The 12,816-nt window shown below is 33.6% G+C and overlaps 1 protein-coding gene across 1 annotated transcript in view; it reads right to left on the bottom strand.

Annotated features, from left to right (window-relative positions):
- Positions 1–762: 762 nt before the first annotated feature.
- GPD2 (glycerol-3-phosphate dehydrogenase 2) overlaps positions 763–12,816 on the bottom strand; it is a 124,823-nt gene continuing 112,769 nt past the window's right edge. Inside the window, 4 exon segments of the mRNA XM_015596579.1 lie at positions 763–4,160; positions 7,052–7,150; positions 7,334–7,412; positions 7,494–7,606. Coding sequence (XP_015452065.1) covers positions 4,035–4,160; positions 7,052–7,150; positions 7,334–7,412; positions 7,494–7,606 — 417 coding nt within the window. The 3' untranslated portion in view covers positions 763–4,034.

Genomic DNA, 12,816 nt, shown 5'->3' with positions numbered 1-12,816 from the left:
CTGAAATAACAGTTCATTGTTATAAACCTGGAACAACTAGGAGAGCCATAGCTTTGGCATATTCTGTAAGATTTCAAAGAACCTTCAAAAGCCCACACATGCCTTTGAGCATGCAAAACCAGGAGGCAGCACATCTAAACCACAAATGGAGAGTATGCTAAATATACATGTGTAAATTAAAACCTATAAAATAACATGGGCATTATAAAAATTTCTGTTAAAACTGGTAACAGCTTTACTGATTTACTGACAATGAAAATATATAGCATTTTTTCTGTCAGAGCATTTATCAACACTTGGCAACCCTGCACTAACTTGACATGTAAGATGATCAAAATGGATTATGTAATCTTTCCCATTCATTTCTATTGATTTTAGTTATGATAAAATTCATCAGTGTGCCTGGGAACGCTCAGGCTGAAAGGCTCTGGTTGACAAAAAAAAAAAAAAAGGAAGAAAGAATTCAGCTGAGTTGTAATAGGATGAATGTAATTTTAGAATAGGATTGCACAAATATAGAAGTCATGCCCTAAAGGCTCCAGCAACAAATTAATACAAATAATCCTGGCAATCTCATAAAATTACATCTGTCTATGCAGAGATTCACTTTTGAGATCAAATTACAAAATATCAAGCTAAAGGAATTAATGTGTAAGTGCCATTAAAAACATAGTTTGTGAAAATATTTTCAAACTTTTTTTAAACTTCAACAGTAATCAAAGTTATTTCTCTGACTACAAGTAACATCAAAATGCCAGCAAATAGACCATTTTAATCAGTTTTATTGATTCATGCTTTCGGTTCTTATTCAGTTAAAAACAAGGCACATTAAATACATTCTCTCATTGCTCTATAAATGCATGCAGCTCATTCTGTGTATCAAAAGTAATAAATAATGGCAATAAAACACCCAGACAGTTATAAAAATGACAACCCAGCCTCAAATATAGTATTTAACAGTCCAATCTAGAACAATAACCCAACAGGATACATAAAAGTGCCACATATGAAAACATGCTGTGTGTACATCCACTCTAGTACTATGGTTATACTTGATATTCTTTAAAAATACAATAGGGCTTTTTTATTCCCTAAAAAGCGTTGACATAATGTAAAAACAGTGCAAGTCATCGTGTTGTTGACATCGACATTATTACATTCATACACTGGAAATCTCTACAAATACATAAAAAAGGAAATAAGATCAATGATCATTCTCACAGTATGTTTAGTAAAAGTCAGAATGAAATTTTTGTTGTATAAAAGAGTAAACTACAAATTTGAAAAAGACCAAAAGAAAAAAAAAAAGCTAGAAACTAAAGCAGAATAGGCAGCATGCATTTAATAGCGTAAATCCTAAAGTTAGACTCAGTATAAACTGATTAAAAGCAAGAATATTACAAACAGCATGATGGATATGAGGCAGGCAACCTTGGCTTAACAAATAATCCAGCATTATCACTATTGTTATGACTGTCGTAGGGGCTATTTAAAGGAACATCCAGCTCTTCACCATGGATGGGGATTCCTTCACCTGAATCCCCTTAAAGGCTTGAAAGAAATCACTTGATGATAAAAGATAATCTCTGCATGCCCCACCTCCACCCCCAACAGAGTCATCTAACATCACATTTATATGAAAATGAAAAAAATTCTTTTGAAAGAGGTTTTGAAAGAGTTTACCCCTACATTTCTTTTCTCCTTTTTTGAAATCAGGTAAAGAAGCAGTACAGGTTTAATTAACAACTTATACAAAAATGCGGGGGTGCTTTATTCACAGTAAAGACTTGGAACCAGCTCATTTCCAAGACAAGTCTCTGGGATTGGTGAAGGAGTGAATGTTTTAGAATTAGCAAATTTTAAGCAAAAGCAGATATGCTCAAAAGAAAAAAAGTGTGCTTTTCGTTGTCCTTAAAGGAACTTCACTCACGGCAAAGCGTGCACAAACAAGGCCTGTGTTACAAATACAGCTGTGCCCAGGCCGGTCAGGTTACAAAGCCAGGTCCCTACTGTAATGGATTCAAGGTGGATACAAGTCATCCTTATCTTCATCTAACTAGGGAAAAAAAAAAAAGAGAGAGAGAGAGAGAGCACAAATGTAGAATATTGTGGTACATCATCTGCAATGTTTTAAAGGACAGTTCTACCTATTAAGTGTCCCTGGAGTCTAAACAGTGAAATTTATTGTCTTGTTAGATAACACTAAATTGCAAAGCCAAATACTTCCATTATTTAAAAAAATAAAATAAAAGCCAGTGTAAAAAAAATTCACACCTTGAAAGAAAAAGTTCACAGTAGTACCTGGAAGCAACACTTGCTTTGTTTTAGGTTTTCTTTTAGGAAGTGACAAAGTCTAAACATCCTCTAAAAACAAAATGAGTTAAGATACTATCTTAACTATTTGTTTCGGAGGTGAGGGTGGAGGCTTAGGTGAGTGAATTTCCAATGTTCTATTATGACATACAGGCTCATACCCCACTAGAATGAGGCATTAAGATATTCCACAATGTTGACATAAATAGGAATAATAGCACAAAAGTGTTTTATGTGCCAGTTTAAAAAACTAAGACCTTAAGTCTGTGTAATCAAAACCTGACATTAAATAAAGGATTAGATTTCCTATAATATGCACAACCTGATCTTAAGAAACAAAAAGTAGGTAGTTAACTTCACAAGAGAAAGCACAATGAATAAATAAATACTCAAATGATTGGCTCAAATGCCACCAAAATATTGCAAAAGCATACCAAATTGGCCCTTTAAATTCAATACATTATTTGTTAAATTCAATAAAGACTGATTTGTCTCTGTTTTGTGTTATGCATGTTGTGCGTGGTTTTACTTTATTTTTTTTCTTTTTCTTTTTGGCTGACTGAGAACTTACTGAGTACAGAATGAGAGAAGATTTAAGCAACAACAACAACAAAAAAAAACCTTGAATATTGCAGTGTTGTGCCTTTTTACAAATAATTATAAGTAAAGTTACTTAAAGGCTATTTCTTATTAATAAAAGCTTATCCTTATTACAATCTGTTTACAAATACTACTCCCAGAATGATGCAAGAAACTAAGCAAAGTAGGCCATGTTTGACAATATCACATACCCTAAGATTTAGGATTTGGGTATTGAAAATTGTGCTATCATATGTAGATATATAAGCATAGGTTTTTAACCCTTAAATCTATTACTACTGTAAAAATTTGAGAAATTTAGTCTCATCCCATTACATCCAACTTACTACTGAAATACTGGTTTTAAAGTAAGAAAAGCAAGAATCTTCCTGGCAACTATAATAGTCAAAGAAAAACCAGCAGTGACTGGGGGAAAAAAAGGAATTTCTGAGATGAAACTATCACTGTAACGCCCAGCAAATGTCAATGCTATCCTTATCTTATACCTGTGATTCTAGAAGCTTTTAGAGTTTCTCTTTGAGACTTGCTCCTGTAACCAGATCTAAATTTTTTCTTCCCTCTCCACTTTTGTCAATCATGCTCTAGATATAAAATTGTACAATACTATTTAGATGAAGAAGGGAGAGAAGCTAGAGGAAGAAGGGGCTGAGAGGTCTCCAGAAACTATCGTTTTAATACGTCGCTCCCCGTTCAATTTCCTTTAAGAACAAATACTACCTGCAAGCTTCATGTCCAGAGCTTTGTGTATGTCACTAAATTTTTCCAGCTTCTTTTATAGATTTCAGCCCAAATATTCTGCCTCAACAACGGAATTAGAATAAGTGAATAAACACACAAAAAGGGAGCAGGTCCAGTCTAACAAATCACAAGATGGATACAAAACATTTGGTCAGGGCGCATCAAAAATGAGAAAAAACATAAAATACACTTTTTAGAAGCTAGATTGAATGGCAAATACAAATAAAGGGTATAAATCAACATCCTAAAGCTTTGGAATGCTTCCCAGTGTTAAAAAAAGCAGCTATCCATATCCACTATTTTGGAGTGTGGTAAGTCATCTCTGCTGTTACGTGATGATTTGTTGTTCCTATGTTTGCTGGCTGAGGATTTACTGCTCGCACTCACAATCCTCCACAACTTCGGTCCACGGGAATGGGAACTCTTCTGTCCAGGTTCTCTTCTGCCGTTTTCATTAGTATTGCCAGCCGGCTTCCAGACACCCTTCCTTTTTGAATAGCACTCATCAGCTTAAAGAGAAAATATGCCACAGATTACTCCTCTTCTTCATGGCATTTTAATAGTTACCTTTGTCGCAGGCAGAGGTAATTAAGTGCTCCATCAAAAGCCATAGCAGGTACTACAGCTCAAATAAGAAGAATACATTTTTGAACATTTCAAAAAGGAGAGAAGGGGCAGGTATTTCACCACTGTTGCATAAACTACACCTATCTAGCAAATCAGCCTGCCTTTAAATGCAAATCAAATGCATCATTTTTTGCCCCTTAATGTGCTCAGGGCACATACTTTTTTGAGCAATTCAAATATTGGATCTTCAGTTCCATTTAAAAATCTTAAAAATGAATCTCAGGGATTGAACAAAGACAAATCATGACCTACATTTAACAACTCTTTTTAATGTTACTGTACTTGACAACTTCAAGTCCCCTAAATCCAAATTCCTTAAAGACTTGATAAAGTAATTTACATTTAAGTCCTTGAAAATGGACCCAGAGATCTACCTTAAGAATTAAAAGCACTCCATAGCCCAGATTTTAGCTAATTCATTTTTATCCAATGGATAAAATCAGAATTAGTCTTGAAATTACATGCAGTAAGCGGGCAAAGGCCTTTAATCTGGAAGGCACTTTGCAATTACGAGCATGGGGAATTTTTTTTGTCTTTTCAAGTTGATGTGGTTTTAACTATTTGCTTTTCTCAATATCGCTCCCCCAATGTCATTTATTTATTTATATTTATTTATTTTAAAAAGAACTGATTTAGCTATTCACCAGAAAAAAATATATACATATACACAAATTCTCAAAATATTTATAGGATTTTAATTTTTAGCCTACAGAGATACATTTCTTAAAAATGGCTCTGAACAAGAGTCAGAGGCATCTGCCAAGGTGCTAGAGCAGAATTTCATGACCTTATTAAAAGCTGTTTCACAAGCTATTGCTTATTAGAGATGGACTCCTATAAGCAGAAGAGGCATTACAGTCTAAACCTAAAAATAAAGTCACCATGCAATATCTATAGTGATCCTTTTATGAGGATTACTGAAAAATCATATCTATATTCAAAAGGGTGTTTAATGAGATAAACATGGGCTCTTAATCTTAAGAGGAAAATATTGTATTAAAATATTATATATATGAAAACATACTGTGCATCTGATGAACAATGTAACATAAAGAATAGTGACATTTGAAGACAGAACAATTTTTGTTTACTGTTTGTCTCTGATACCATGAAGACCTTCAAACTTTATCAGAGCTAAAAAAACTGATAGAACTAGAATTTTTTCTTTACCCATAAATACTATTTGATGTACCAACATTTAAAAATTCAGAGTTTTCTTTAAACATCACATGTATCTCGAAACCATATTACAAGAAAAAAAATAACATTTGGGTGTGAATATATTTCATGAGAAATATGGTCAGTATTTTTTTAAGCTGAAAATTACACTGTGTATTTGTACTTAGTAGAAGCATGAATAGTCTCTTTCATTTAGAATTGGACAAGAAAGAAATACTCAATTATTAAAAACTGTACAAGACAACCTGCAGATGGTTTAAATTATTTTGTGTTTAACTCTATGCACTCAAAAAATTACTTAAAACCCAAACCACATAGCATATCTATAAAATTAGATTCTTATTATTTCTAAAACCTCAGGTCTTCCAACCCTAAATGCTGTTGTTTATTTACGACACATATGAAATGAAACATAAGCTATTTCTTTAAAGAAAAGTTTTCTGAAATCCTGAGACAGACAATAAAATGTTTTCAGGAAAAAACTAAACCAAAAAAAAAAAAAAAAGTATTAAATGGTTTCTAACTCCCAAGCATAAATTTTAAACTCAATTTAAAATGTGTACTTAGTTAAACAGTAAGCTAAAGAAATAAACATTCTTTTTTGTAATGCTGGACACAGCCTGTGAAAATTTTCTGCATTTAGATTCAACAATGCTCTTATCTGCAGCTCATCTCCAGAGAGACAATTACCATTTCTTTTGCCTTGATCTTGTTTGTTTAACTCGACACAGTGAAGAAAGGGCTGACATTGACCAAAATCCCCAGCATTAATTTATTTCATGTTCAGCATTCATCATTGCCATGGTGCAAGCAAGATCTGGCATTCATTTGAAATACCTGCCCAAGAAGCACTACAGAAAAAACCTGACTGCTTGGAAACCAATACGTTCTTCATATGATCAGAATCCCATGGACAGCTACGAATAATGTAGGGGTTTGCTGAATTTCTCTCATTTAAGGAACTTTTAAGGAATAATATGTAATAAACGTATTTCCATCACGGTTATGATTAAATAATTGAACCTTGGGTAAGTGAAAAATTGAAAATAGAAATACTTGAGAGTATATGGTCTTGACCCCAAAAAGCATATTTCCTTTCTTTTGTTTTTCAGATTCTTTATAATGTAAGAATATAATAAGTACATTTCAGGTTCTCAAGTGAATGTGATTCTCAAATGAAAACCACTACAATTTTTTAAAACTTTTTTTATTAAAAAAAAAATTACTTTCTACATTAGAAATATTGTGTTGCCTCTTTTGAAGCAAGTAAAGAATGGTCCAGCAGTATTATTCTGTGACTTACTTCTTTAAAAAATATACTTCTTATTCAGCCCTTTAAGCCATAATGAACTTGGATTTCATCTAAATTGTCCAATACAATAGAAAGTGTCTTATGAAAAGAAAAAATAAAAAAAACATATACAACATAAAGCCTTATCCTCGAGGACAGATACACCAATCTTTGCTGTTTTCAAGCTCTTCAGTTTTTAAGAATGAAGTGACAATTGTGCATACTTAAAAATCTATTCTTGAACACCACTGACAACCAAAAGGTAAAAAGCAAATACACTTGTTTCCTTTCACTACAACTCACCTGCAAAAATTCATTGAGTTCAACTTGTCCATTTTTGTTCAAATCTACCTCATTCAGAATTTCATGTAGTGTATATTCATCCATTTGAACACCGATACTCTAAATAAAAGAAAAGCACAAAACAAGGAAGTTTAATTAAAATTATACAAACCCTTTCTTAATGTTACCAACCTTACAAAAATTAAAAGAGAAATAATACTTATAGAAAGTAATGAAAAAAATTATCTAATATAATCTTTACATTCTTTAGCTATCAAAGATATTGAACCAAAAAAAAATTACCTCTAACACACGCTGAACATCAACAATGGTAATAAAGCCCTTTTGGTCTGCATCAAACTTATGAAATCTCTTCTTGTACCTGGAATACAACAGTGAATAATGGAAAAACACACTTATGTAAGTGAAGAAAAAAAGAGATATAGAAAGTTATTAGAAGTACCTGTCGATGTCTGAAGGCAGTAGGCTAATTTCAGAGCGATCTGTTAACTGCTCCGATCGAGATTTATAGCCCATTTCATAATATAGGAACTTCTTGGCTGTTTCAAGTTCTTCCTAAAACACAGACACACACAAAAGTTCAAAGATTTATGGAAAGAGTTATTATTATTATTATTATCTTTTAGTTTCCTAAAAAGAAGCTTATCCTCACTCATTCAGCATAATCTTTTGTTTCTTGCAGTTTTATTGAAGTATAATTTATATTCAATAAAATTCACCTATTTTAGTAGGTACATAGTTTGACATATTCTCTATCGTTATCATAATATAGAACATTTCAACCCCCTAAAAAGCTTTCTTCTGCCCATTTGCAGTTCATCTCTTCCCCAGCCTCTAGTCCCAGGCAACAACTGATTAGCTTTTTGTTACCATAGTTTTGCCTTTTGCAGAATTTCAGTGAAAGAGTTCATATAGTGGGTAGTCTTTTGTTTGACTGCTTTCACATAGCATAATGATTCTGAGATTCTTTCATGATGTTGCATGTTTTAATAGTTTCTTTCTTTTTACTACTGAATATTCTTCTACAGTATTGACTAGCAAAATTTACAGCACCAAATTCTCATAGTTTGTGACAAACAAAAGTGAATAAGATCTCTAGGGCTTGAACTAATATAACGGGGCATACAGTACCAAGACAGACATCATGAGATTAGCTGTTCTGAAATTTTGTTATTAGGATATTGATAATTGGATGAAAGTTACAGAGTCATGAAAATAAACAAGCTATCCTGATTAGTTACTCTTCTTGCTTTCAATGTCCCCAGCCTCAGTTGATACTATTTCTGAGAACATTGTCTTAGTTTTTATCATGTCAGTCTTCCATCTAAGAACCTCCAAAATGACTCTACTGTACTGTATATTGTTCACAAATATTTCTTTACTACTTTTTACATACGTATAGTATATACATACTCCCCCCCACCCCCACCCTTGGCCAAGTATACTTCTCGACTCCACTGATATGAGCTTGGACATGTGATTAACTTTGGTGAACAGAACATGATATATGGCACTTTTAAGTAAAAGCTTATAAGCAATTGCACAACTTTGCTTTGTCTCTCTTGCTCCTGTGCCATGAGAAGGGTATGAATCAGAGAAGTCTAAAGCCAATATAGAATATGGAGAAGAGCCATAACAGCTAACATGTAGACACTCTACATGTTATCTACATGAACTCTAGGTGAACTCTACATGAACTCTAGATGTTCAGCGTGTGTTAGAGGTAGAATATGGAGAAAAGCCATAACAGCTTCATGTTATATGAATGAAAAATTAGTGCTTGCCACAGTAAACCAATGAGATTTTGAGCTTGTTTGTTATATAGCATAACCTAGAGAAAGCTTACCACTATAAGTCTTAAATTCCCCATATTTGTCATCAAAGGATCTTATGTAAGTGACTAGTACCTTTCCTCCTTTTCCTTGGGAAGATAAACTTTTTTCTGAGATAATTACCATCCTGTTTTTCCTTTTTCTTATACATATGCACATACATATATTTTAATGTAAATAAAATATATAATAGCAAAATAGCAGGATAGCTCTCTCATATATAAAATTAAGAATGCTAAAAATCATCTCAGCTAATATATATACATAAAATATGTATTATACAATGTATTATAAAATATATGATACACACACACACGATATATAAGGTAAATATAAAACCTATCTGTGAAGTCACCAATGGTATTCTTTACTGGACGATTACTCGCCTCATACCAGCAAATCTAGTTATAAACAAAAGTATTTTCTTATTGCGCCAAGTTTACCTGGCCATTATCTACTAAACTGATTCAAGATTCATTTTCCTGGAAATGACATCCCTGATGCTTCCCTCTAAGAACAAGCTCTTCTTCGATCATGCCCCTTCATCGCCTATGTAATTTATCCATACTCCATCAAGCAAGAAATTGTGGAATTTTAAAGCTGGGGGTGTGTGGATTTTTGCCTAGAAGTTACTCAATGCACTTCTCGAACCCTATATTTTCTGTGCAATGTTCCAAAAATGGAAGCATGAGGTCTCCATCTAAAGAAGAACTCTAATAGAGTGATAAATCAATACCACTAAACATAGCCCATAAAAGGATGGCTCCGATTGCTGAAAATCTATATGTAGAGGTTAAACCCATCTCTTTGCAATTCTTCCAATTTGTTTGGGATTAGCAAGTACCTAGAAAGGAGTAACTATCAGCTTCAACAATCTAAAGCAGCCATGACCCACTGCTATACATTCACAGTTAACGAAAAACATATTTTGTTTTCACATGTGCTACTATTAAGCTTTGTCAAATTTATCATGAATAGATGGAGCTGTTTTTCTACCTAATGCGAGGTTTGCCATTTATCTCTATTAAATTATACCTAATGAAATTTCACCCATTGCTTCAATTTGTCATCAAACATTCAGTCTCCTTCCAGTTTCTTATTATTGGGTGCAGACCATCAACATTATAATCTAAGCACCTGAAGCAAGGTAGACTAGGTCAAACCAAGGACAGAGTCCTCATGACCTGCTACCAGAGACCTCTTCTGAGGCAAACAGTGATTATTTGACTGATTACGAATCCACCAATTTAAAAAAAATATATCACATGAGGCTTCATAAAATGCTTTAAAGAATTCAAACACATTATGTCTATAGCATTTCCCTGATCTAATAATCTTGTTGCTCTTTATGAAAAGAAAATGAGATGTCTGAAATGATTTTTCTTAAATAGTTCCTTATTAGCTTCCAGTGATCACTACATTTCTTGCTAAATGCTGATAAAATAAACTTAAAATGCCATAATCTAGAAAACTGTCCAAGATCAATGCTAAGACCATTGATTTACAGGTTTAAAATTATATTTTGCTATTCTCTCCCTTTTTGGAATTTGGTAGTACATTTGCTCACCTTCTGTCTTCTGGTTCTGATCCTATTTGCCACAATATTTTAATACTTAACAGTGGTTAAATAATTTCTGTCTGCAAATTCTGAGTACCTTAATGTATCGTTTTTCAGGGTTGGCATACAAATTCATTTAGAGCAACCTTCTATTTGAATATCTATTTCCTCTAACCAATATTTATTTTGCTCTTTTTTCACACTGAAACTCATTCTCCTTGACCAAAAAGAAAAAAGAAAAATTAGTATTAAATTATGAGTTGAAAAGTCCTCCCTTTTCTCCAGCATTCAAAACTATGCTACCAGTCACCTTAAGCAATAATCTAGAGTAGGCTTTATTTGCATTATTTTCCATTTTTAAAAGTTATTTATGGTGTCCTTAGCATTTTTTCCAACATTCAGCCAATTCTTGACGCTGTTCATCTACATCCATATTATTCCTGGATACTTTTTCATAGTTGAGCACTTTCATTTGTTTTAAATTTGCTGTTTATCAGCTTGTTCAGTCACTCCATTTCCTGCTTCCTCCTCACTGGAATCAATTTTAAAAGAATTTCTTTTTGTGAGACTCTCTCAATCTGCTTAAGTGGTCTTCTCTTTAAAATCTCTCAATGAAATATGTTTTGTCTCAAGGCCATAAAAATCTACCTTATCAAATATCATGGCAACATTTTCCAAAATACATCCTAGACAATACTAGTCTCCCTCTGCCCCAGACCTTCCAAAAAGTGAGAGTTGGATCTGTCTCCTAATAAGTTCCTTTTTAGAAACTGACAATGCACACAAGCATTTTAAAGCCACCAAATTATCTGCATTAAAGAAAATCCTGTCATTTGTTTAACTCAGAATTTTCCAAACTCTTTTGACCATGTAGTCATCTTTTTGACTTATATCAATTTATATCCTGTGGAACACAATTTGGCAGTGTCCCATTCTCTAAATATCCCCAGCACCTCCTCAATCCCCAACTCCCCTAGACACCTTCCTCCCTAATTGGTTCTTCCAAGTTGGTAGCATTTGGTCTTGAGTGACAGCTCTCTGATCTTTCTCTAAATTTGAGAAAACATACATATACTTGTGAGATATATATGTGTTGTAATCGCTCTATTAGATTTTAAGGTCCTTGAAACTATGAGCTATTTATTATTCCCCTAAAATATTTGGTATAATGCTCAGTATACAAGTCACTCATTAAGTATTGACTCGTAAAAACAACCACAATTCATCTACAAAGAGTTATTTATCACCTTGTTCCTCTTTCACTTTTGCAGGTTAAATAATCCCAATGCTTTTAACCTTTTCTCAAAAGCCCAGCTTTCTAACCTTTAATTCTTTTTTTTTTCCCTTCTCCTTTGTTCTCTCTAGACTGTGCACAGGCCTCATTAACACTCCTATGTCTTGGATACTGAGTAATAACTTTAGGTCTTTTATTTCTGTTACTTTGTTGAGGGGGATGGGAGAATATTTCTGAGTACATAAATCTGCTCATAAAATCTGAACTGAAGTTAAATCTAGTTTCCTCAGGAGGGCCGAACACAACCAGTTTACAGAATTTTCTTCTTCTTTCCTACCTCCTACAGCCTGAATTCCTGGCACAAAATATCTTCCTGCATATTCAAATCATTCCAACCATAATTTTTACAGGAACACATTATCCTCAATCCTTCTATATGGTAAAAATGATTGGCAGTAGCACAGAAGTGGGTTTCTTTCCGTTTTGCCTCTGTATATAGCTTTAGTTGAGCAAACCCAGACTGAAAACTTGAAGAGCTATAAACCAGTCCTGTCAGTGCAGAGGCAACAGGACAGGGTGGGAAAAGCATATGCTCTAGGATCAGAAAACATGGTTTCAATCCCAGTGGGACAGTTTACTAGTTGTATGAACTGTGACTGGGACTTAGTCCCTGAGCCAATTTCCTCAACTATAAAATGAGGGTAAAGGTTATATCTGACAGAGGTGTGGTCAAGGTTAGGGAGCATTTTTCAACCAGTGAATTCTACCAGCAATACTCTACATACATTGCATTAAAATTATCAGGGAATTTAAAAAATGTAATGCTATGGTTTCACCCCTGAAGACTCTAACTCTGATAAAGTCTATCTTCAAAATCTGCCCTTTCATTTCCCAGGTGACTCTGATAAGTAACCATCCTTAGGAATCTACACTAGAATGAAAACACTTTAAGGACAGAACATATGCCCAACCCTTCTTTACACTTATGACACATATGCTCAATAATGTTCATTCGCCCATTCAACAGATATTTGTTTAGGGCCTACTATATAAGCTGGGCACTGAGGTACAGAAACAAAACAGATGATGCCCTCTCCTTTGGGAAGCTTATTTCCTGAAGAGGAAGACAACAAATAAACAA

This window comes from Pteropus alecto, unplaced genomic scaffold (assembly GCF_000325575.1).
Source record: "Pteropus alecto unplaced genomic scaffold, ASM32557v1 scaffold3, whole genome shotgun sequence".
NCBI classification, from domain to species: domain Eukaryota; kingdom Metazoa; phylum Chordata; class Mammalia; order Chiroptera; family Pteropodidae; genus Pteropus; species Pteropus alecto.
Note: the sequence above shows the minus strand (reverse complement) of the source record. Positions and strands in the feature narration are given on the sequence as shown.